At 52.4% G+C, this 24,890-nt stretch overlaps 2 protein-coding genes across 2 annotated transcripts; both read right to left on the bottom strand.

Annotated features, from left to right (window-relative positions):
* Positions 1–570: 570 nt before the first annotated feature.
* RILP (Rab interacting lysosomal protein) lies at positions 571–4,871 on the bottom strand (the record flags this gene model as incomplete). The annotated part of the gene is made up of 8 exons (XM_083875092.1): positions 571–1,495; positions 1,797–1,880; positions 2,265–2,387; positions 2,495–2,658; positions 3,039–3,230; positions 3,402–3,523; positions 3,949–4,072; positions 4,644–4,871. The coding sequence occupies 8 exons, from the start codon at positions 4,869–4,871 to the stop codon at positions 1,339–1,341; spliced, it is 1,194 nt and encodes a 397-aa protein (XP_083731218.1). The 3' UTR covers positions 571–1,338.
* Positions 4,872–4,956: 85 nt separating this feature from the next.
* PRPF8 (pre-mRNA processing factor 8) lies at positions 4,957–23,454 on the bottom strand (the record flags this gene model as incomplete). The annotated part of the gene is made up of 42 exons (XM_083875238.1): positions 4,957–5,272; positions 5,806–6,008; positions 6,173–6,312; positions 6,552–6,692; positions 6,894–7,035; positions 7,122–7,361; positions 7,633–7,826; positions 8,064–8,237; positions 8,352–8,465; positions 9,029–9,157; positions 9,387–9,624; positions 10,200–10,391; positions 10,936–11,096; positions 11,280–11,426; positions 11,619–11,748; positions 12,020–12,189; positions 12,766–12,901; positions 13,150–13,329; positions 13,502–13,749; positions 13,834–13,950; positions 14,521–14,731; positions 14,912–15,058; positions 15,532–15,770; positions 15,979–16,166; positions 16,506–16,698; positions 16,810–16,936; positions 17,249–17,412; positions 17,502–17,708; positions 17,815–18,011; positions 18,333–18,462; positions 18,573–18,707; positions 19,024–19,143; positions 19,309–19,498; positions 19,576–19,695; positions 19,874–20,064; positions 20,551–20,656; positions 20,732–20,857; positions 20,987–21,199; positions 21,896–22,114; positions 22,208–22,372; positions 23,112–23,280; positions 23,355–23,454. 42 exons carry the CDS (start codon positions 23,452–23,454, stop codon positions 5,118–5,120), a joined length of 7,008 nt encoding a protein of 2,335 aa, XP_083731364.1. The 3' UTR covers positions 4,957–5,117.
* Positions 23,455–24,890: the final 1,436 nt, after the last annotated feature.

The following is a 24,890-nucleotide window of genomic DNA, read 5'->3' as shown; positions in this document are numbered from 1 at the left end:
GCCCCGATCCAGACGTCAGGGGTGTGGTGGGGAGGGGGAGCAGGGAATGCTGCTGCCCGGGCTATTTTTGGCCCTGGCTGCCACCCTGCCTCAGAAAGGGGCATCCAGGGGCTGAACAGAGCCACACAGGGGCTGGGACCTGCCTGAACATCTCACCTGTGTCACCTCACTCGCCCTCCATCGCCCCCCAAACTGCTTTAGCCAAAGTCCCCCCAACCCAAAAAAGGCTTCCAGTGCCACCCCCTGCCTCGACCACCATGAGCCACCCCATGGCAGGGGCTCAGAGGAGGGGTCCCCATGCCCCCCATGGCAACACAGCCTGACCTATGCTGGCCTTTGAAGAGCTGCTGGCCACTGTCCCACCTCGCCATGTCCCCAGGAGCTTTGTGTCAGCAGATGCACAGGAAACACCTTTTTCCTACCCAAGGCCAGCTCAGCCAGGGGAGGGCTCCGGGTTGGAAGCTCCCCTTGGCCACGCAGGAATTAACTCCTCCATGCCCAGCACTGTGGGGTCACTCCCCTGGAGCCCCCTCCCCATCACAGCTGACCCACCAGAAGGGGCTCAGGAGAGAAACAAGAGACTGATTTATTTCCAAATTAAAGGTAGAAAGTACCTGACCTGAGGCAACCAACTTGCCCCCCACGGACACAAGGATTGTTCCAGTTTACCAGGTCCCAGAGGTGGCAGAAGAAGTCCCAGTACAAAACTGATTCACCCCATGCCTGAGAAGTGCAGGAGTGGCCCTGGTGGTGCTGATCCTGATGGCTCCCAGCCACGGGAGCACCTGGACACCCAGTGCAGTGTGCTCAGCCCCTCCCAGCCACGTGGTGACCCCGGGACACCCCAACTGGACCTTCACATTGCAGGGACTGGGGAGGTACAGACAGAAAAGGGTGAGGTAAAACAGCCCCACAGAGCAGGATGGGGCCATGGAATCCTGGGCTGTGAGCAGAGGGGTTTGCCACCAGTGGATGGGAAGATTCCTTTTGGGGTGTGAAGCAGGAGGAGGGTGCAGCCCCCCACCATGCTGAGCTGCAGGCAGGGAGCAGTGGGGAGGGGGCACAGCTGTGAGGGCCCTTCTGTGGTGATGCTGTGGGCACAGTGAAAGGGTGGTTGGTGGGCAGAGATGCCCAGAGGTGCTGAGCTGTCCCATGCCAGGTTGGCTGCCCACATCCAAGTGTCCCAGTGGGTTTGCAGGAATCTGCCCACGCTGCGGCTTTGCCACCACCACGGCACGGGGCAGTGCCAGAGCTGCCATGCTGGTTTTGAAGCCACTGGAAGAAGAGGATCCAGGAAGTTCTGCTGCAAGGACAGATCCTGCTCCCATTCCCGTGGGGTCAGAGTGGTGCCATGGCTCTGTCAGGGGAGCTGGAGCCTGCCTTGCTCTCTCCCTCTGGCTCCAGCTGCGTGTCCAGTGAGTCGATGATTTCCCAGGTTCCTGAGCAGCTGGATGTGGGGGGGTCTTTGCTGCTGCCCTGATACCACAGCCCAAAGCTGCAGAGAGAGCAGATAAGGGCTGTGAGGGAGAAGAACCTCCCTAGGGAGGATGTGGAATCCCAACCTCCCTCTGTGGTGGTGGTGGCAGCAGGACACAGCCTGGCTGCGGGCCCTGGGAGTATGTGACACCCAGGGCAAGGCAGATCCCCCCAAAAAACAGCAACCCCTGTTTTGGCAGCAGCCCTGCTGACTGTGTTCCCATCATATCCAAGCTCAACCAGGTGCCAGGTCCCAGCCCAGCCCCAAACCTCTCCACTGGCAGAGCCTCCCATCCCTACCAGCACAGGAGCAAACTTACAAGCTCCTAATTTTGGATTCTGGAGGCTGAGCATCCACACCATCTGTGCCATGACCTGGGAGCCAGGAGCCCTCCTCTTCATCACTGCAGCACAAAGAAATGGGGTTAAACCTGCACTGAGCCACAGCAGGAAGTGCTGGAGCCACTCTGGAGTTTGTCCCGTGCTCCCAGTGTCACCACCTCACCCCTGTTTTGTCACATGCACACAGGGACAAGTGGCATTTGGCCAGGCCATGCCTAAGTGGTGACAGGGACACACAAGCAGCAGCACAAAGCCCAGCCCCTGTGGCACAGTTATTTCAGAGCAACATATCAACTGCAGACATCAAAGCTTGGATCTCTGGAAGGAGGAGGCAGCTCTGAGCTTGGGGAAGTTGCAATCCAGGGCATCACACAGATGGAAACACTGGAGCAGCCCAGCCAGCACCCACCCTGCATGGGAGGATCCCAGCACCCAGGCTGACTCACCTGCTTGCTGACTCCTCTGTTGTTCCCAGCATTTTGGCTCTGATCTTTTTCCTCTGTTTTTTGATATTTGACTTCATTGCATCCAAGAAGAAGCTGGGAATTCTCTCCTCATTCAGCAGCTCCCTGGCAAAAAGCAGCCAGCTGGTTAACCAAGAGCCTGGGGAAGATTCTGCCCTGACTGTGGGAGCAGCTTCTGATGGACCAGGGGTGGCTGCAGGGACAGGACTCACCTCTGGTAATAGGCCAGCTCCTCCTGCACCAAGAACAGGTTGGTCTTGAGCTCATTCCTCTCCTGCAGGATCTGCTGCACCTCTTCCTTGGAGAAGCAGCAGTGAGCAGGGCTCCTGTCCCCATCCTGGTGCTGCGGCTCCTCTGAGGGTGACAGGGCTCCCTCCTGGAGGGGATGGAAAGAGTCAGCAGGCAAGCAGAGACCTCAAAAACCCCACCCAAAGGTTGGGTGCATGTACAGGCAAAGATAGAAAAGTCCCAGGAATGTCCCTATCTCAGCCAGCAACCACTGCCCATCACCACACATGGCAAACCCCCCTCCACGCTCTGTGTCCTGTTTACTTTTAACTCCTATCACCTCATCTTGCCTGACCCATAACAGCTTTTACAGAGAAGGTGTTACTGGCACTGCAGACACCACACTGGTCACTTTTCAACTGTGGTGTTTCCTTGAGTCTGGGGGTGCCAAAGGCTCCACACCAGGCTGGCAATGTGGGGTCAGTGTTGGTGATGCCCAGCAGCAGCGAGGCCACAGCTCAGACTCACCACAGCAGGCTCTGGCCGCCGGCTCTCCGGGACTGTCCTGCTCCTCCTGCTTGTTTCCCTCTGGCTTTGCAGCACGGCAGCCTCCAGGTCTGACTTCTGCTCCAGAGCACTCTTGAGCTGGGCCTGCACCACAGCCACCTTGTGCCGCAGCTCCTCATTCATGGCCATGAAGCGATGGAGCTGTTCCTGCAGCTGCAGGGCCCAGGGCAGCCAAAGGTGAGGCAGTGTCCCCACCCAAGGACATCAGTGCCACCTGCCCCAGCAGGCTCAGCAGCTGTGACAGCCCCGGGGGGAAGGGATGTGACATGAAAGCAGGTCCCCGGGCCCTTGGCACACCACTCCCCTGAGCTCCCGCGCCCTCACCGCCTCCGTGTCCCGGCTCTTGCAGACGATCTCGTGGGCCTGGGCACGGAGCTCATCCCTCTGCCTGTCCACCACCTCCTTCAGCCGCAGCATCACCTCCCGCTCCTTCCGTGCCGTGCTATCTGACACCAGACAGGCAGGGACAGGAGTGAGAGTCCCCAGGGACTCCCCCAAGCCCACAACACCTCAAAGTTCTTCTTTCAGTGCTTCTACAAAGTTCCTGGTAATCTCACAGTGGGAACAGTGGAAAGAAGGGAACTGAGACTTTTAGACCATTCCTGAAACATCCTTGAGCTGACACAGCAGCCCACACCCTGTGCCTGCCTCCACCGCCCTCCTGGGGGCTTTCGAGGCGCTCTGGGGGTTTGGGATCCCTGTGATTTGCAGAACAAGGTAACGCCTATGCTCCCTGCTAGGTCTCCAAGGTGACAGAAAGGAGAGCAGCATTCCAGGCTCCAGAAGAACAGGTTCAGCCCTGCACCCAGCCTGTCACTCCACAAGGACACCCAGTGGCATCAGGGGACCCCAAACCCCCCGGGACACCCACCTTCCTGGGACTGGCTCTCGGCAAGCCGCCCCAGGAGCTGCCGGTTCTGCTCCTCCAGGCAGGCCAGGCGGCCGTGCAGGGCTCGCTCCCGGCGCTCGGCCTCCCACAGCCTCCGCTCCGGCTCCTGGGGACGGGGACACGGGTCACAGCCACCCCCGGGGCGGTGACAGCCGGGTCAGCCAGGGCAGCGCTGTGCCACTGGATGGTGACAGCCGGGTCAGCCAGGGCAGCGCTGTGCCACTGGATGGTGACAGCCGGGTCAGAGGCCTCCCAGGGGATGGGGGACAGTGGGGTCAGTGCCACCACCCCGAAAGGGAGACAGCTGGGCCAGACAGGTCAGAGCTATCCCAAGGGACGGGGGCCAGCGGGTCAGATCCATGCCACAGGACAGAGATAGCGAGATCAGAGCCATGCCAGGGGATGGGGGACAGCAGGGACAGCCATCCCCTGGCAGAACGGAACAGCCACATCAGAGAGAGCCGTGCCAGGGATACGGGGCAGCGGGTCAGAGCCATCCCCCGGGAAAAGGGAACAGCGGGGTCGGAGCCGCCCCCACGAGGAAGGGGAACAGCGGGATCAGAGCCGTCTCACAACGCGTGGGACAGCCGTGTGAACCCCATCCCCCGGGAAAAGCCACAGCCGCCTCCCCACGGCCTCTCCCGCGGGACACGGCTGTGCCGCAGGTCCCCGCTCACCTCCGCCTCCTGCGGCCCGACCGGCGCCTCCCCCTCGGCGCCCGGCGGGGCCACCAGCGCCTCCAGCAGCTCCAGCAGCCGCACCACGGGCGGCACCAGCCCGGCCACGGCGTCGGGCCCGAAGCGGGCGGAGAGGCGGCGCAGCTCGGCGCCCAGCGCCCCCGCCATGCGATAGACGTGCGGCGGGGCCAGCCGGCCCGGCGGGGTCCGCCACAGCGCCTCCGCCATCGTCCCGCCTAAGCCCCGCCCGGCCCGGCCCGGCACGGCACGGCACGGCCCGCCCCGTCCGGGGCCGCCCCCGAGGCGGGGAAAGCGCCCGCCATCCCGTTCGTACAAAATTTATTGAGCGGAAAAGTGGGGTAGAACAACAACGCGCGGGGTGAGGGGGCGAGCGGGGCGCGGTGCAGGAGGAGGGGGGGGGACACACGAACACGCTGTTGAATATCAACAGTACTAAGAGGGGCGCGGGCAGGATTAGGCGTAGAGATCCTCGCGGTCGGCAGAGTAAACCTCCCCCTCCTGCAGCAGCGCGAAGTTGAGGAAGTGAGAGGGGCGATGGACCTCGTGGTAAAACTCCTTGGGGTTGGCGAGCTGCAGCTCGTACTTCATGTTGGGGTCGTGGCGGACACCTGGAAAAGAGGGAGCGTCACCCACCTGAGCCCCCCTTCTGCCTCCTCCATCCTTCAGGAGCCTAACAAAGCCCTCCATCTTTCTATGACCATTTCCATGCAAAATCATCCCTCTTTGGGCTCTACCCAAGAGATTTACAGTCCTTTTATGCTAGTCCAGTGTTCTGTCACTCTCATTTCCTGACCCTTTCTCCAGCTGCTCGTGGTGTTCATGATACCAGGACCTCCCTACTGGGAACAGCTCCTCTCTTGCATTTTCCATTATCTCTCCTGCCTGACAGGGATTAATTATTCAGTGGCGATAGACCATGCACTACAATCCAGACAGAAATGGGATCTATTTTAACTCTCTAGCCACCAAAAAAATCATTGAACTGACATCCCAGTGCTGGTACTAAGGAAAGTTCAGGGCACAGTGCTGGTATCCCTGCCAGCTGCTCTGAGAAAGCTTTGGGATTAGCTAAGGAGCTACTCCCTCTTCCCCAGGCTCCTCACACTGCCTCCTTTCCCCTCCTCTCCCCAGGCCAACTCACCCATGAAGTTGTAGTTCCAGGAGCCCTGTGCTGGGACCATGAAGAAGCCGAGGAAACGGTCGGACAGGAGCATCTGCACCCTCTCGTAGTGGGAGGGGAGGTAACCCTTGGGATTGTTCCCTTTGTCTGTGTTCTGCCGGCCCCACTCGTACCCGCTGGGGGTCAGTTTGTAGGCTGTCAACGTGCAGGAGCCAGGGGTGAAACTGGAAAGGAGAAGACATGAGGCAAGTTACACTCAGCTGGGGTAGAGAGGAGGGAAAGCAGGAATGAGCCAACACTCCCTTTCTGCCAATTTTATTTTGAGTTCCTCAGCTCTGCACAGCAACACCCCCCTCAGAGGGGCACCAGAAGCCTCCCTGCCCCTCACCTGCAGGTGATGATGATGGTCTTCTCCCCATCCCAGGAGGGGTTGTCAGCCATGACCTTGGCGTGGGTGGTGACATCCTGTGGTGACAGCTGAGGGGACTCGTTTGGTTGGGTGTGAATCCATCCCAGAGGTTCCATTTCCTGACAAGAAGAGAGTGGTTTAGAGAAAAATCAAAACCATTTAAAATGAGACCACTTCAAGGCCTGGCAAAAAGAACACAGAGATCACAGGCTTCCTCCTCACTTGATCTCAAACAGGTTTGGCTTCAGACTGAGCCTTTTCAGTCCTACAACTACAAAAGACCAAGGGAAGCTGCTCCACCATCTCAGGTCCTTTTTACTGACCTTCCACTCACCCTGGAAGCTGAACTGTAACTCACCTTGAGATACTCATGCTGTGGCAGCTGCCCTGGGAGGTGCACGGTCTGGTGTGTCCCCCACTGGGGCACCATCACAATGCACCGGATCTCCTTCACCTGGGGGTTGTCTGGAGGGCTCACTCCATACAGGTAACCTGCAATCTAAGACACACAGACCTGCTTTAGAAAGCCAGAAGAGATCTCTGTGTAACTGTGAGAGTGGGAACTCCTTAATTCCTGAAGAGAGCATCAGAGGGATTCACGTGGACAAACCACAGCAGGTTCCCAGCTCTCCACCAAGAGTTCCTTCCCCCTGGCATGTTTGAGTGGGGCACAACTGTAACAAACTCCCAGCACACTCACCTGGGCCCGCAGGTCTGAGATGCAGATGAACTTCTTCAACACATTTTTGGGAAGAATGTAGGTGTAACCTGTCTCCTTTATGTCATCTGATGAGACATAGATGTGGTTTGTCCGCAGGTGGAGGTTGGCGGCAGAAATTGCTCTGTGAGGAGGAGACCACAATCAGAGAGTGCACAGATCTTCCCTGAGCATTCCAACCCTTTCCACCACCCCTGCCTGCCTTCCTACCTGACCCTCCACTCAGTTTTGGAGGAGAAAGTCTGGGTTTCATAGTTGCTGGTGGTGGAGGTGATGATTTCATCCCCGTGTTTGTTCACTGTGCGGGTCTGCGTGGCCGTCAGCTGTGACTGCTCCTTGGTTTGCTTCTCAATTTCTGCAATCTGCTGCCTCTGCTGAGATGGGGCAGAGATCTCCATGCCCAGAATGATGTCTCGGATCTCTGACTGGGTCAAGGATGCGACATTCACGCTGGAAGAGAAAATTCACCCCAGTCAGGCATTTCAAAATACATTCTGGAGCCTTCTCACCTTCAGGCACAAGCTCAGAACATCCACTATGAAAAAACTAAATGCAACTTTTTAAACAAAAGAAGGGCCATGATGCTCAGATCAAAGATTTGCTGCAGACGTTTTTATCTATCTTACCAGAAGGTTATTAATAATAACAACCAGATTTCCCTACAAAGCTGAGAGTGCAGCCTTTAGGGCAGGCAGGAAAGGCTGACAGGATTATGGCTTACTTGTTCTTCTTGCCATAGTCGGCAAGGATGAGATCCTTCAGCTGCACCTCCACCTTGATCCACTCCTCATCAGTCAGGGTTGGCCAGATGTGGTGAGGCTCAGTGATGGTTGTCTTGTCTGGCTTCAGGATAACTTTGGCTCGATCGTTATTCACATGCAGCGCCCGGAGAATCAGGATCAGACGGGAGAATGCCTTGGAGATGAAAAAAAAATATGCATTTAGAAAGAAGAAAATTAAATATACAAGGCCTTGGTACAGCATTCCTCTGTTTGAGCACATGGGAACTGCCAGGGAAATCCATCTAAAGGAAAATCCAGGCAGATTCAGAGCCAAGTGCTCCCAAACAAATCGTCAGAGATATCTGAGGCCTTGGTTCCTGCCTCATTTATCAGCAGCAAAGCAAAATGCAGAAGACACATTTGTGCTTACTGTGTAGGAAGAGATGGTTTTCAGCCAGTCATCATAGAGATTGAAGAGAACCATCTGGGGTTCAGTGGCCTTCAGGATAAGATCACCAAACTTCTCCACTTTCAGACAGGCCTGGAAGGGTAGCTGCAACTCCGAGCCTTTGATCACAATATTGGGGAAATCCAGCAAGTGCACCTGGAGTTTATCAATAGGAATTAGCTCACAACTACTGCAGAACATGACAGCACATAGAACTGTCCTGTTATCTCCCCACAGATTTTACACATCCTCATGGAGCTGCCTCCTTACCTCAAGTGGGTCCAGCATGCCCTTCCGTGTCACTATGATCTGCTTTGGCTGCTCCTCCACGGGAAGTGATCGGATCAAGGCAGCCACTTCTTCAGCAGTCTTCCACTTGGCCAGCTACAGAAAGACAGCAGGGTTAGAGAAATACCCCCCTGCTCTCCAGCAGTGTCTCCATGACCCTGGGAACCAGGGAACGCAAGCCAAATTCTAAAAATAAAACTGGAATTTATGGCTTGCTCCAGATCAGTGACAAGGCCCAGCATTTCCTCCTTACTGATCACAGAGGGCAGTTCCTATTCCTGGAGCTTAGTTACTCCTGAGTGGCTCAGAAAAAACAGCTGGCTACTCCACCTCCCTGGATTTGCCACCTGAGTTTACTCACTGCACTGGATGTACAGCCAAGTGCAGAGTGATTTGTGTAACAAGGAACACAGCACTGATCCTCAAGCTCTGCTTGATGATGTGGGGTTTTTACATCTCAGAGCCTCAAAATCCTTGCAGCAGCAATGCTTGTGCTCTTCCACTTTCATATCCCATGCTCCTACCTGCCTGACCACTTGGACTTTGGAGATCCAAACTCATTAAGAGGCAGGAAGATGAAGATCTTTTTGATGTTTTTTCTGCTCAAGGGAGTGTCCCAAGCAATCAGAACCCACCCCCAGGTCACACCCAGGCCCTACCTGTCCCAGACGTTTCTGTCCTGCCCACACAGATGTGTGGATGATCTTCAGGAAGAGCTGTCCAGTTCTGGGATTGAAGATGAAAATGGCTCCATTGATGGGTTTTGTGGTCAAATTCCCTTCAAAAGTCTGAGGAAACAAGTGAGAGTGAGAAGTCCAGGGAGATAAATGGAGCCCACCTACACCTTTTCACAAGAGCCAACTCTCTGTGCGCTTTGAGGAGCTGTGTGGGAAATGTAAGAGCTGCTCTGTGCACACTGCAAAATTCTGGGTCTGTGTGTTGACTCCCAGATCTCCATCACGCATGGAAACCTCCACCCCAGTCAGTCCTTTCCGTGAGACACCCCACTGGCCTTACCTTGTGGATGGTGACTCTGTAAACGTTGGTGTCATCCACAAACCAGATGATCTGGTTGGAGAAGAGCTCCCCATAGTTCTGGGAGGACAGGTAGGGCTCTGTGGGCTCTGAGGAGTAGAGCTGCAGCCCTTTGCGGATTCGTTCCCTCAACACATACAAGGCAGGGTTTGCTTTCATGATTTTGGCCATGGCCTGCTGGATCAGAGGTTTGCTCCCAGGGAACCAGTTCCCATAAGCACTGAAGAAGGAAACAAACAGAAGTTGTTATCATCAGACCTGAAGAGGGAACAGCCCCACTTTCCATGCAGCAGCCAGGCTCTTTTCTACCTGCTGAAAATACAACTTTGTACTGCAGTGTGACTTCTGTATTGTCCCTGGGAGCTGGTCACCTATGGCTTTTCCCTACACCCCTTCAGTGGGAAGCCACAGCACACACATGCAGCAGTCTCAGAAAAGCTGTGCCTTCTCTAACACACTGGAGAACTGATTTCTGACTTTCCTCCTAGTTTCCAGTGAGAAATACCTGTCCCCACTTGTAGGGACTTTGAAACAAGGCCTGTCCTTCAGCTCCAACAATAGTCTGACAGAAATAGCCGAAGAAACAAATTATTAATGAACTGGGGGAACTGAACCACTACTATTGAGCAAAACTGGGCAACCTGAGATGCCTTATCCCACTCACTGCACATCTCCAGCTTCTGCCTGGAATCCTCTGACCTGGAATACAACCCCGTCTGGATATACACTGAGACAATACCCACAAACTACCAATGCCAACCCTAGAAATGAAACCACAGAAGGTGCAGCTGTCACCTGTGCAAGTTGTAGGCCAGATCAATGGCAATGAGCACCCCAGTGGGAGAGGGGTAGATGCTCATGTTGTCTGTGGTGTAGTCCAGGAACTTGGCCCGGGCATAGCGCTCGATGTCGTGGGAGTCGTAGTCGCCCCAGCGCAGCTGGATGTCAATCCAGTACTTCTGGGTGGTGGTGCTGTCCATCACATCCCTGAGGAGAAAGCAAGCCACAGTGAGTTCATCTTGCACAAAACTCCCCTGCAGTAACTGTCACCGAGCATGGACACTGCAGCCAGCTCATATCTACATTCCACCCTGGAAAGGGACTCTACTGTTCTCATGGCACAGCAGTGAATGCAGAGGCTGTTGAAAGGTTTAAACAAAGCAGCAGTGAGTCCACTGGTGTGTAGTCACAAGGGTCATCTGCCCCAGGGACTGTCTGGTGAGGATTCAGTGAGAGTTCACTCCAGATTCTGGCCCTGGGCCAGCTCAGCTTTGTGGGGTTTCCAGAAGAACCTTCAACAGCTCAGGGAAAAGTTCACCCAGAGGGGAGAACAGGAGCAAAGGCAGTGCTGGTGTTTTGCAGAAGGCAGTGCCAGGAGATGCTGCAACCACCCACCCAAACAAGCCCTGTGCTTTTTGCTGGACACCATTTCCAGTGTCCCCTAGAGGTCCAAGAGACAAGAGGCTCTATTTGACAGGCTCAGCAGCTCTGCTCTGCAGGGAGACTGAGGAGAGGGAAAAGGAAAACTCACTTGGAATCTGCCAGCAAGGATGGACGTGACACATTCCACTTGTAGGAAGCAAAGAGAAGGATATCTGCACATGAGGAATTCATCTTGTAGGACTTCCTTGGATGGATTGTCTCTTTCTGCACTGTCTCAATCTCCAGAGCATCCAGCTCTTGATCAAACACCTGGGGAAAAGGCAGTCAAAGATGAGACATGTTAGAGCAACCCAGATAAGGAATCTATCCTCAACACCAAGGCAGGCAGGAAAATTCCATTTTTCATTTCTTCCCTTTCTCTGCCAAATTGCTGGAGGAAGACTGGTCCTGCTCCAAAAGGGCACAGAAACAAACCAAACCAACGTTGCTCACCTGACACAAATCCATGACAATGCTCTCGTGGATCTTCTGCCACAAGTGAGCTCGGAAAATCTGGATGAGGGAAATCTTCAGCGTGGGGATTTTGCCGTGCATGAAGATCCCTGTCAGATCCAGCTGCACCTGGAAGCCAACATACACCTGCAAAGGAAAAGCAGCTATGAGAACACACAACAGCACAACTGAGGAAGTTTTTTAAATGGAGCACCTTCTGTTAAGGAGATTTAGTACCTCTGCAAGAGATGTTCTGAGAATTAATTGGATCAATTAACTGCTCTCATTTTACTGGAGAAGTGGTGTCTGCTCCTAGAGAGACAAGCACCAGGTACTTACATTGGCCCTGTTAATGGTAGGAGACCACCAGAGAGTGAATCTTCTGTTTGGAATTTGGTTCAAACCCGATCTCTGGGCATTTGTCAGCTTCTTCCACTTCATGGACTCCTCAAAGCCACTGGCCTTCTCCCTGGAAAAGGCAGACCATCAATTGCATTAGATTCAATTGAATGAGATGTCTCTCATCTCTGCTGCTATGTGTCTCTTGTAACAGAGTGACACTTATAACAGAGACAGGGATCAGCCACAAGCTGGGAGGGTTGTTTCATGCCAAGACATGTCCATGGATTTGCAAGTTCAGCTGTAGCCCCCTCCCAGGTGCCCTTACAACTGAAATCCAGCAGAAACTCATCAGAATCAGCAGAGCCTGAGCCCAGAGCCCACATCACAGTTCCTCTTACCAGAAGAGACCCTCCCACGTGGGGAAGTAGGTGCCCTTGAAGAGGGTGTGCTCCAGGATCCCTTCCACCCCACCCAGGGCCTGGATCATGTCCGTGCGGTAATTGTTCAGGTTCCAGAGTTTGCCGTCGTGGCGCTGGTGTGTCCACCAGAACGGGTTCTGCTTCAGCACCTGGAGACAACAGCCAGCAGGTCACTCACCTGGCTGCACTCCTTGCAGGAACCAACATCATGATGATGGTCAGTGAACAGGTAAAAAGCCGCGAGCACTCAGTGCTGGAGGACACAGCTCATCTACAACATGAGTTCTGTCAGTACTGCTCTGCAACTCACACTGGGTGGAACCTCAGGTGGTATTTTTATCTTTCAGGGACTGGCCCTCTACAGAGCTGTCATTAAAGTCTTTAATAAATTATTCTACTGTTACTAAAACTTAGTACCTTGGAATGCTTGTTTTAGGATAATTATTTTTTTCTCTCCAGAACTAATTCTGTAATATGTATTAGCTGTGTTTATTGTGGTTTTTTTTCTGATACACTGCAATTTATCCAAATGCTTTCAAAAGGGGATAGCTACAAATTCTGGAGCCTTTGGTTCCAAACAGCCTCTACCAGTCCCAACACAAGTCTGTAAATTCTTTCTGCAGCAGAGATAGAAGTGCACCTGCAACAATGCAAGGTAAAAGGACTTTGTGTGGAACAGGTATCTGAACTTCATATTCAGGTGAAGAGAAATTCCCTGTCCATACCTGATACTGTTTGAAGTCAGTCCTGACTCTCCATCCTTTATCATAAGCCAGAGTATGCCGGTCCTTCTGGAAAAGGGTGTTAATCCGAGGGATTCCCCTGTCCCAGGAGTCCTCCAGATCCTCCAGTGTCAGACGCCTGAAGGAAAAAAATCCCCACACTTTGTTACCTCTCAAATTACAGCAATGCATTAATGAGCAGTTCAGCTGATGAGATCACAGAAGTGACAGAGCTCAGGGCTCTGGCAGGGGACACTAAAATGCCAAACCTCCTCCAGAGGTAAGGGAACAGCACTGCAGGTACCACAGGGCCAGGAAGGTCTCCAAAATCCCCACACAGCATAAAACTTCCCACTGCTGCCTGTCCTCCCACACATGGACACACACCTGTTCTGGGCTATAGCCTCCTGTCGTTTCAGGGCATACTCTGCCCACACCCTCTGAGAGTCAATGAATTCACTCTCCCATGGCTGGATGTAACGATACAGATTTGGGATGAGCTGGTCCTCCTCATGACTCATTCCTGAGCGGAAGTGAGTGATGCCAACATCTGTCTGCTTGGACCATCTGGAGCAAAGACACAAGAATGAGGTAGGAGGAACTGGGACTTCCCTTATCTGCTGTAAAGGCAATGCAGCTCTGTACCATGGTATGGTTTAGCACTCACAGAATAGTTTTAGGGGAAAGAGCATCTAAGAGAACACTCAAGTCAAGCAGGAATTAGAACAGCACAACTCACCTCAGGTCAGACTGAGGGATGAGAACGTGGCCCATGGAGAGCATGCCCAGCCCCCCCAGCTCTTTAGGGGTGTAGAACACCACAGGAGGAAAACGACTGGGCATTTTGGAATTCAGGCCAATCTTGATCCGAGTCTGGATTTTATTCTCACACTTCACCAGCAAATCCAGCAGCTCCTGAGTATTTACAACAGCTTCCCGGAAATAAGTCATCAAGCCAATGAGAGCTGTGTTCCATTTATTGACAATCTAGAAAGGAAAGGAAAAGATCAGCTCTTGGCTCATTCCCCAAGAACATGCAGAAAGCTGTCATAGCTCTCCCTCGCCACTTACCTTAGTGAAGGTTGTGGAGCCAGAGGCCATGAGGATCTGCCTCACTCTGTTGTGAAACCTCTGCATGGACTCATCATCCACACGCAGGAAGCACTGAGCCGTGCGCTCCTTGGTGACCTAGAGAGCAGAGACACATCAGTTCCCTCCTGGGAGCCCCTCTCCTGTTGCAATGCATCCTCACACCCAAGTGGATGTTTGCAAACAAGGGAAAGGGTTTCGGTTTCACCTCAAGACTTTTAAGGAAAAAAACCTACAATCTTCTATGCCCTTCTTACTGTGGTTGGGTCAGGGGCACCTGTTGGGTCTTTGGAATGTTTCTAAAAACCTGTGGCTGTTTCTATTGGGCAGCAAGCCAAATTATCCCTCCTTGATGGTTGTGTATTTAAGAACGAGCACAAAGCCCCTCAGTGCTTTTTGGGGTGTCTAAGCAGGTGCTAGAGGTTTCTCTGCACTGTGCCTGGCTTCTGTTTTGTTTTGTACAGTTTGTTATTTTCTGCTTTTATTAAAACTTTTTGCTTTTCAAAACACACCCGATGAGCCGTCTAGCAAATATTCTAAGCCATCTCCAGGAAGTTGTATCAGGACTTGATACGCCTGCTTGGGGTTCAAAACACTCTGGCCTCGTGTAAGATTGTATCACCCTCCAACAGACTGAAATCCCACTGAGGGATTGCTCTCCCAGCCCACCTCATTCTGCAGGTTCCAGACCCCGTCCTTGTGGGTGAACTCCTCGTAGCTGGTGCGGCACTTGGGCAGGATGCGGCACTCGAAGCCGCACATGTTGAACAGCAGGTTGGGGTTGTCCTTGCTGTACACGGACACGAAGCTGTTCTCCCACTGCACTGTGGTTACCGAGCGGGGCAGACGGTTCTTGATGTCCCAGAACACAGCACGGCCACTGGAAAACACAATGTGCACAGTGACACATCATAATTTGCCCAAATAACAACTGAGCAACAATTAATTTTTCAGGATTTCTCCCTCACATCTCATCCTGAGCATCTATCAGTCTCCAACAGTTGTTTATCACTAATCTTCCCCTTTTTGCTCCCATTTCTTTCCCAGCTGCAGCACTTACAGGTTGACATCGTGCTTCATGAGGCGCATGCGAGCGTCCCGGGGCCAGCACTTCTTGTTGTTGTAGCCCACAATGTTCTCGTTGTTGGGATCTGGGTGCTCTGTCAGATACCTCTGGATCAGGTCTCTTGCCTCATCAGCTGTGAACCTGGAAATGCACAGAAAAGGATCTGGAATTGCATGGGCAACTTACCAGAAAGATAAGGATTTAATCACGAAAAGCTGTTTGTCAGCCTGTTTCAAGGTAACTATCCCATTTTTGTGTCCTCTCAATGAATGGGGGAATTTCATTAGCACGGAGCAACTCAGGGTTTGGGTTATCTTTCCAGGAAGAGTTTTATTTTACCAGTCTCTAATTTACCAAATCCCTAACAATTTTGTAATCTATTGATTATTTGTGTTTCTTGACATTTGTTGTTTCTGTTGGTCCAGTGAAGCTACAGAAAAGCAAACTGAGAAAGCAAGAGGAGGCATGTGGGCATCCAGTTATCCAGGGAAGGCTGCTAATTCAAATATTCCTGATCTTCAACAGCAAAGGGAACAAAAGCCAGGAGCAAGAGCATACTAATTCTCCCTTTCCTTTGTGTTCACCTGAGGAAAGCAGGGCCCCAGAGATCTCACCTGAAGAAGATGTGAATCCTGTCAATGTATCTGCAGAAGAGGCGAATGGGATGGGCCACCTCCGTGGCAATGTCCTGGAAGCTGAGGAAGTCATTTGGCATCTGGGGAGGCCCAGCCATCTCACTGGCCCTGTGCAGGCCCAGCACCAGCAGGTCCATCACAAGCCCATAGTACTGGACAATGAAGGAAGCAAACTGCAGCCCACGAATAATCCCGTAGGAGTTTGTGTGATTCATGTCCTGAGGAGATGAAGGGGAATTGTGAGAAAACACATCAGAACTCCTTTCACTTGAGCAGCTCTTCCTCAGCAGCACCCAGAAGGGTTTTTTTACTCCCTCATCACTTTTCTTTGCCAAGGCTTGTGTTCCTTCTTTGCCATGGGTGCAAAACCTCGCCCCTGGTGGGTCCCTTTTAGTACAAACCCCCTTTCCTGCCAACAACCATCACCTTGTAGTTGATCACCACGTTGTTCTTGGCTGTCATGTAGTCAGCAATGTTGTGATCAACGATGAGACGCAGCAGCCTGTTGAGCAAGGTCAGGTCAATCTTCTCATACATCTTCTCAAACCGAGATTCCAGCATCACGTTGCATTCCCCTTCGCTTGTTTCCCAAACATCCTGCAGGTTATTAATGCCTGAAGGAACCAACAGTGTTGTGTTATCTGACACATCAGAGCACAGAAGCAGCCACTGGGCAAAGGAACACAACATAAGTCCTGCAATGCCTGATTTTTCAGACTCTGGATCTTCCAGTCTATCCAGAAACAGGAGGAAAACTATGTAATCAACCATAAATGCTGTGCAAGTTGTCCTCCTCCAGTATATACATATGTATTAACCTACAAAACCCCTCTCTGGTTTTAATTATTGACTGTAAATTGCAAAATCAAAATTCAGCTCCTAAGGGGACTTATAGGACATAAGTTCCCCCATAGGAAAAATCATTTTTGCATGGAACCCAAGAGCCCACTGACCTTGGCACCACTTGTACACCAGCAGTGGGGGTGGTTCAGTGTCAGCAGGTTTGATCCAAGGAGGGAAGAGTCTTCGCTTATCGGCCTCATACCACAAGTACTGATCCAGATAAGCATCTGTGATCTTCTCCAGGGGCTCAACATCATAAACAGGGACCAAGTGGCTGTAGAGATCCATGAACTCAATTCCCACCTTAAAAAAAAAAGATAGGGAAAAACTGAGGCTGGTAGTTGAGAGAAAACACAAAGTTTTTGTGCCATTCAGCTCCTGAATGCAGCATAACATGGCTGGGCTTTCACCCACCTCCTTGAAGGCTCTCTGAGTCAACAGATGTCGCTTGATTCTGGACAGAGCTTCGTGGGGATTATCATAAGCCTGCTCAATCAAGCCCAGCTCCTCTCTCTGTGACTGATTCAGGCGTGATTTCACACTGAAAACAAGGGAGAAGAGCTCAGCACCTGCACATGAACAGCCTAACGGCCACTGCATTAAACTGATGAATGATAATGTTCAACCTGTAAATCCTCACAATCCACATGCCCAAACTTACAAGCATGGCAGTGGTTTTGCCCAAGTGACAGAGGCAATAAGAACTCCCAGATAAATTTGCAGTACCAAAACCAACAGCTTTACCAGTCCAGCAGGGTAAATTTTATACCATACTGTATCACAGGAATGAAGGATAGCAAAACAGAAGCCTTTCTCAGTGCCCCTGAAGATCAAGATCTTTCCCACTGCTTACCTGTAAGCTTCCTTCAGCCTCTCCAGGGCTAAGATCAGCAGCTTGGTGTCATGCTTGTAGGACAGTGGGGGGAAGGGAATGGGGGAGAACCTCCTGCTCTCCAGCCAGTGCACTGTGGTTGTGTACACAGCAACAGCCTCTTCTGCAGTGATGTAAGGCCCATCCTGCAGAACCACACCACCAGAATTAATCAACAAAAGATTCTCTATGAAAACAGAATTAATTTGGGCAATTTCAGGGAGGACAGAAGTACCTTCAGGTAATTATGCTGCCGTTCCTGCTCAGCTTTCAGGTAGAGTCTGGTCAGCCTGCCCAAGTTCTTCTTACAGACAGTTTTGTCTACGGTGGCTCCGCGGCGGATCCGCTCCCGGTTGTAGTGAGCTGTGTTTGTCCACCAGTCAGCTTTGGCCTTCACGTACCTCAGGATCATGTTCTCAATAGGAGTTGGCAGCCCTGGCACCTGGGGAGGGACAGGAACTTGAGGAAAGCAGGAGTGGGAGCCTTCCAAGAGCCGCTCCACTTGGGTGATGTTAGAATTGAACCCAAAGGCCAAGCGAGATATTTACCTTCCAGGGAATATTGGCCTTCCAGCACCGCCAAGCCTCGCTCAGGTGCTGCAGGATGGTCCTGGCTTTGTTTTGCTTGATCCCTTCTGGCATCATGTCCAGGATGTCGTGCATCACAGCTGCCCTGAGCTCCAGGTCAAAGTGAGACTCCACACGCTGCTTCGTGACAGTCTTTGCGACACCCTTGGAGTGACGGCCTGGAAAGAGCAAAGTCCTTCAGGAATTCTGACACCACCAGGCAGTGATTCTCCTTCCTGATTCAGGAGTGCATGGAGGTGCAGGATGTCTGGAGAAATTATACTGCCAGAAGTCTGGAGAAGATAATTAGGTGGCTACGAAGCAGGAAATCCCACTTCCATTTAGAATCTGTTCTGAGAGCACAGATCTTGGAGAGCTCTAAACTGGTCAATGGAGCATGGATAAAGACCACCAGTGTGAACAGAAAACTGGCTGGCAAGCAAACATTATTAATCTTTACCACACACTCCCCTCATGTGCAGGATTTACAGGGTGCTGACCTTCAAACTGCCTGGCCAGCAGATTTCCCAGCCAGCGTTCCAGCAGCGGGGTGATGCCCCTCATGAAGAACAGCCACACTCTCCAACCTGGAGCCCAGAAACCACAGCCAGGACCTTTGCCCACAGGCCCCTGAAAGAACAGAGACATGGTAAGAGCAGATAATTTATTGACATTTCAGAATCCCTCCCCTGTTGCTCAGTTTACATGGAGTCAGTATCATGTGGAAAGGTGGAACTTACTGTGTTGAACCTGTAGTAGATGAGATGTTTCAGGTCTTTGCACATTCGAATTTGCCTCATCAGTTTGTACTTGTACCGGTACATCCCCGTGAGCTGACCCACGTGGGCAAAGATGTACTGCAGGCCATCTGCCAGCTGAGACATGAAACAGTCAGGGATAACAGTCATCACCTCAGACACCACCTCCAGCAGCCAGGTTTATTGGACAGAGTGTATCAGCCCATACAAAGCTTCTAACACTGGCTCAGACAATGATCAATTCTTATGAACTAATATAAAAGCAGAATTTCAAGCAATGCTGCATATTTTCATTGTTTCCCCTCTTCTCCATAACACTGTGACATTCAGCCACTTTGTGCATCCCACAGAAGCTATTTCCCATATAAAACATTCCAATTCTCCTCTCAACTTCCTCTCACCATATCTAAAAACAAAAACCCAAAAATCCTACCTGAAATGCATCCACATTTCCCAGTCTGTACTGGACGTGGCTGTCCACCACCAGCTTAGTCAGCCGCAGGACCTCTCGGCACAGATGGAAAGCATTCCCAAAACGGGATTTTTTTCTTTCCTGGGTAAGACAAAATATTCAGAATTTATGTAACAATGTCACAAAAGAGTGAAACAACTAAAATTTCATCAACAACTGAAGCACTGTGCCCTTCTTTCCCCACTGACTACACAACGACCTTCATGTAAATTCTGCTTTTGTGTACAACAGCACATGGACTGATACCTTTGTGGTGAGGGTCTTCACAGGCTTCAGGTTGAAGTTGTAATCCAAGTGAAGGTAATTCAGGTTCTTTCTGTGGATCAGCAAGTTCAGCATGTTGTAGCCCTGGCGACACACTTGCAGGCCAACTTCCACCCAGTCCAGCTTGGTCGACTGGAAAAACTTGGTAGCCTTGAAGGAGCGGAACAGGTACCTGGAGAGAGCAGAGACCACGGTCAGCTCAATCCCCTACAGAGATCAGCAGCTCCCCACTGAACAAAGCCCACTCACCTCTTCTTCTGGGCCTTGGGAGGTCTGTGTTTGAGTGCATTCAGGACATAGTATTTCAGGAGCTTCTGGTAGGAGACTCTCACCTTGACTGGCTGTCCTGCTGGACAGTGCTCACGGTACCTGTGGATAAATTACATTCCAAGCTTCAGCTAACTCACGCTCCTTAGAGAGAAGTCTCCAGAAACTCTCCTAAAACCTCTATAAAGCAGTCACCATAATGTCTTTAATTCACTTTCATTATAAAAAGGTGGTAATATCATGATCATTACATCACCCCTTCCCCCAGGACAGAACTCACCAGTTCTTGACCAGTGGGATGTCAAGAGCTCTCCGGGTCCTGCCAGACCTCAGATTGAAGGGTCGTGGGGCCCACAGCAAGGCAATGCCATTGGCTGTGTTATCAGTGTAGAGAGGGGTATCCTTCAGGAAAGGCTCCACAAACTCTGGCAACTCAAACTCTTCATCGTCATCAGGCAGTGGTTCCTGGCTCTGAAATACAGAAACACCACACAAGGTGTTTCCTGGTTGCTTCAGGTGAGTTTCTGAGTTAAGCAAATTAAAAACCACCTCTTTGCTCTCATGGAAGAAGTGTGGCTGTACTGACCATGAGAGAAGCAAAAAGCACTCAACAAAGCAAACTGTGACTACCAGACCCTGAGTCAGGTGTTATGGAGGTAACTTCAGGGAGATGTCAGCTCCATTAATACACCAAAGGCAACCAGAAAGATAAATAATCTGTCAGAAGACTGTAACACTATTAATTAGACATCGGGCTTTATCCTACAGAAACCAAAGGACACAACTTTGTGCTACTCTATTAGTAGAAAAGGCTAAAATGACAACTCTGGCTTTCTTTGTCAAAGGGCTGGTGCCTTCTCTTGAAATATCTATGTTTGTGTGCTGCTATCAGAAGCAAAGTACTAAAGCCCCCTACTTCCGCACATACGGTTTATCACAGTAAACCCAGTGACTCACCTTGACAGAATGTCTGTGTGAAATGGGGTTGATCAGAGGATCAAAGTAAAAAGCTGGGAGATCAGGATCTTCTGTTTTAATGAAAACAACGTTTGGAGTATGATACCTGCAAGAAAAATATGCATTAGAGCCTCTGACAGCCTTCCCCTCCTTTCCTGGCTCTGGAGGCTGCTGCACTTACCAGGTGAGGTGGACATGGTGTGGCAGGTTGTTGTACAGGTACGGGAAAGCAATTTTGTACTCAGTCCTGATGGGCTGCCTGATGATGATTTTGTTGATGTCATTAAATTCATTCCAGTCTTCATCCCTTAAAATGAGACAAGAAATTGTTATGCAGGCATTTGGGGTGAGAGAGACAAACATATGTGACTGAAAACACGCTATTAGCATGACAGCCCAGATAACCACCTATCTCTCTCCTAAACCCAACACTTACTGAAGATTGATGTCTCTGACAAGGGGCTCAAACTTGGGACCTCCAGGAATGGCCATGTTGAGTGCCTTGGAGGTGAAGAAGGCTTTCAGGTCGAACAGATAGAAGTAGTTGTCATCCACCAGGTCAGTGAGCAGCTGGTTGGCCAGGCGGTACAGGGTGGACATCATGGGCAGGGTGAACTGCCAGCGCTGGTACGTGGAGCCGTTCACATACCTAGGAGAGCAGAGCATGGGCACTCCAGACACAGCCACAGCACAGCCAAAGCACCAGAATAACCAAACACCTCCTGCCACCCATTGTTCATCAAGGAGAAGTAACACATGGGTGTCTCTAGGCTGAAGAAAAGGCTGCAGCACTGTTAAAGACCACTGGACTCTTCTTGCCTAGAAAATGCTGGCTGCTCCAGTTCCTCTTCTCCTCTGTGTCCAAACTGACACAGAATATCTGTGCACCTTTAGCAAATAATCAGTTTCAAATTCCAGCTACACAATGCAGGCTGTCAGCTCAACAGCATGGTCAGAAACATCAGTTTTAGCAGCTAAGTGGGTAACAGGCCTCCTGGATAGAGAGGCCTTGCTGGATGCTGAATCGCAGAATCCCAGAATGATTTAGGTTGGAAGGAACCTTAAAGCTCATCTTGTTCCAACCCTTCCACCCTCCACTATCCCAGGTTGCTCCATCCAACGTGGTTTGATCACTTCCAGGGATGGGGCAGCCACAGCTTCTCTGAGCACCCTGCAAGCCAAAGATGCAGTTTTCCAACACTCAGGTTTTCCCTCCCACCCTTAACAGAAGGTTTTTCTCTCCTCACCAACATCACACAAAGGTTACACACTGCTCTGCACAGGTAATTTATGCATTGTTTGTTTTTTCCCTCTCCCACTGAATTGTGCTACCACAACCACGTACTTCCTGTTGTCCTTCAGAGGCTGGTGGTCATAGAACCAGTCCAGCACAGGGGCATCCTCCTCTGGATCCAGCTCCAGCTGAATGGCTTCCAGGGGCTCCACATCCAGGATGTTATCAGCATAATCCAGAGGGGGTTCTTCATCATCAAATGGGGGGAATCTCATCCTCTTGAAGTGACGCCTGTCCCTCTTCTCCCTCCTCATCATAATCCACATGGAGCTGCAGGAAATCAGGGCAAGGTTAAAATCAGGGGGATCTTATGGTGGATGCAAAAAAGGTTTGCCCGACATGGATGAAGCAGAAGGCACCTACCCCCACTGGGCAATGTAGACAGGCTCGATGACCCAGGGGATCTCGTTGACAAAGGAGATGGCGCCGGTGATGTGGTACAGGACGGGAACGTCTCGGATCTGCTCCCAGGGCATGGGCATGTTCTCCAGCAGCTTCAGCACAGCATGGGGCATGTACTTCAGAGCTCTGCAGCCACAAACCAAGGAAAAACACGCTGGAGTGGATTTCAGGGATAGCCAAACACCTGCCACAAGCCCCCAGCTTTCCCTCCTGCGAGCTGCTCATCGGACCCGTTCAAAAAGCAAATCCACGAATTTCCCACTCTGCCTTTGTACTATCAAAAGGTTTTCTAGTGACTTGACTTTCGAGAATGTTGCAAACAAAACTGAAGTTTTTAACTGGGTTTCTGGGCAATGGTAAGTTACTGCAGCAGACCACAATGTGCACTAGACATCTCTCTACACCCAAACTGCACAGAAGCACTCAGGATGCTTTTCAATCTTGCAAAAAACATTTCATACTCTCCCCAACTTCTTCTTAGACACTGTATTATGCAGAGTAATGTTTTTTTCTCATAAATTCAACAATTCCCTTTTTCTCATAAATTCAACAATTCCTTTTGCTGATGCTCTTTTGCACTGATACCTGACAACAACAGACTGAGCTACAACTGACACAAAAAGCCCTTTGGAGAAGAGTCTCTCCCTTCAGTGATGCATTATCCAGGCTAATGTTTTTTCTCATAAATTCAAAGCACCAACTCCTTTTGCTGATCCTTCCCTGCACTGATACCTCAGGGCATCCTCACCGAGCTACAGTGGACACGAAGAGCCCTTTGGAGAAGGATCTCTCCCTTCAACATTTCTCAAGGCAGCAGCGGAGGGATGCCCTGGGCTCCCCCCGTCACACACCGGGGATCCCTTACCCCAGGTAGACGCGCTTGTCGTGCCGGAACTTCCTATTGGTCATGTCACCGTGGTCGCGGATGATTTTGCGGACATGCTCGGGGGGCATGTCCTCCTTCTGAGCGTCCACGAAGCCGAATTTCCTCTTCTCCGCATAGCGCTTGGCCTGGAGCTGCTGCCACTTGCGGGCTGCGGGGACACAGAGGCGGCGCGTCAGGCCTTGTCCCCCCGCGGAGGATCCGGGGTGCCGGGGCCGTACCCACCTTTCTCCTGCAGCTTCTCCTCGGACATGTAGTCGGGCAGCGGCGCCAGCGGGTTGGGCACCGGGGCGCAGCCGCCGCGGTACGGGAACACGGCGGCCATGGCGACGCACCTGCGGAGAGGATGGAGAGGGGCTCAGGGCGAGATGCGGGACCACGACAAGGCCGCCGCTGGTCGCTCCTCCGTCGCTCCCGCCCGCCCCGGGCCCACCCCGCACCCGCTGCCCTCCGTTGGCCCTCACCGTCAGCCGCGACCACCGCGCTCCGCCACCACAATGGCGGCCCCGCGCCGCCGCTACCGCGCCTGCGAGACCCGGATGTAGGCGGGTCTCGTAGAACGTGATATCCAATCAGCGGTCAGAAATTATGATAGACAGCAAGCAAATCCTATTAGAGTGCGGGGTGGGGCAGGGGCGGGACTGAGTGCGGAAGAGGGGAGGAAGTTGTGTCTGGCGCTCACGTCCGGTGTGGAGTCCCGCTTTCCCCGGTCCCGCCCTTCGCTGCTTCCGATTGGCGGAGAGGGGCGACGGTGACGGCGCGGCGCTGCCTCTGATTGGACAGCGGCTGGCGCAGCGCACTCCTGCCTGCTGTAGGGGGCGCCCCGGCCGGGTCGTGCCCTCCCCATTCCCTGACGAAGGGTGGTAGGGGCGGGGGAGCCCTCAGGGGATGTCCTGGTCGCGTCCCGGACACGTCCCGGTGATGTCTCCTCTGGAGCAGCGCGGGGACATCCCCCAGAGGGCCTGGCCATCCCCTCAGTGGGGCTGAGCCCTACTCAGCCAGCCCCCTTGCCCCAGGCAGGCAGGGGGATGCTGCGCCCCCGTGATGCCTCGCCCCCAGCGCTGCCCCCATGGCCATACTACGGCCCCTAATCCCCCAGCAAGTAGCCACCCACCTCGTTTCCCCCTTCCTGCCTCTCTCCAGGAGCACAGGTGCCCCCCAACCCTCAGTGCTTGCCAGCATCTGTGAAAAGGTGAGGTCCAGCTCGCTGTGGATGGGTTCAATGTGTTGTCAGGGCCGCTCAGCAGCCGGGCAGGCTCTTGCCTTAGGGTTTTGCCGGGGTAGGGCCTTCCATGGGGAGAGGGGTTTGTTCTGGAGGGATATTGGATGGGGCTGCAGTGGGGGTGATTGGGTGGCAGGCTGGGGCGTTGCTCCTCAGTAATTAATTCCCTGATGGAGATGCTCCTCCCAGCCCCGTTGTCCCCCATACGGTAGGAATAGAGAGGTGAGTCCTTCCCAAAACCTTTCAAGCCAAGGCTGTGACACTTTCCATTGGGATGGACAAGCACAGGGCATCCCCACACCTGACCTTGGTGACCTGCAAAGCCACTGCTTATCCCACCTTAGCCCTGTGGGAAAATCACGGCGGATTAAGAGGCGCCCAAACCAGGCTCCCCCGGCCCCCAGCCCCACGTGCCCGGGGTACAGGACATCCACGTGACAGCAGGAATGTGGGAGCACAATCCAGGCCTTGAGAAACATCCTGGCTGTGGGCAGAGGCTGGAGAGCAGAGGCAGCGTTTTTAGCAGATGCAGAGGCTGT

The sequence above is a fragment of the Zosterops lateralis genome, assembly GCF_965231275.1.
Source record: "Zosterops lateralis genome assembly, chromosome: 19".
NCBI lineage: Eukaryota > Metazoa > Chordata > Aves > Passeriformes > Zosteropidae > Zosterops > Zosterops lateralis.
Note: the sequence above shows the minus strand (reverse complement) of the source record. Positions and strands in the feature narration are given on the sequence as shown.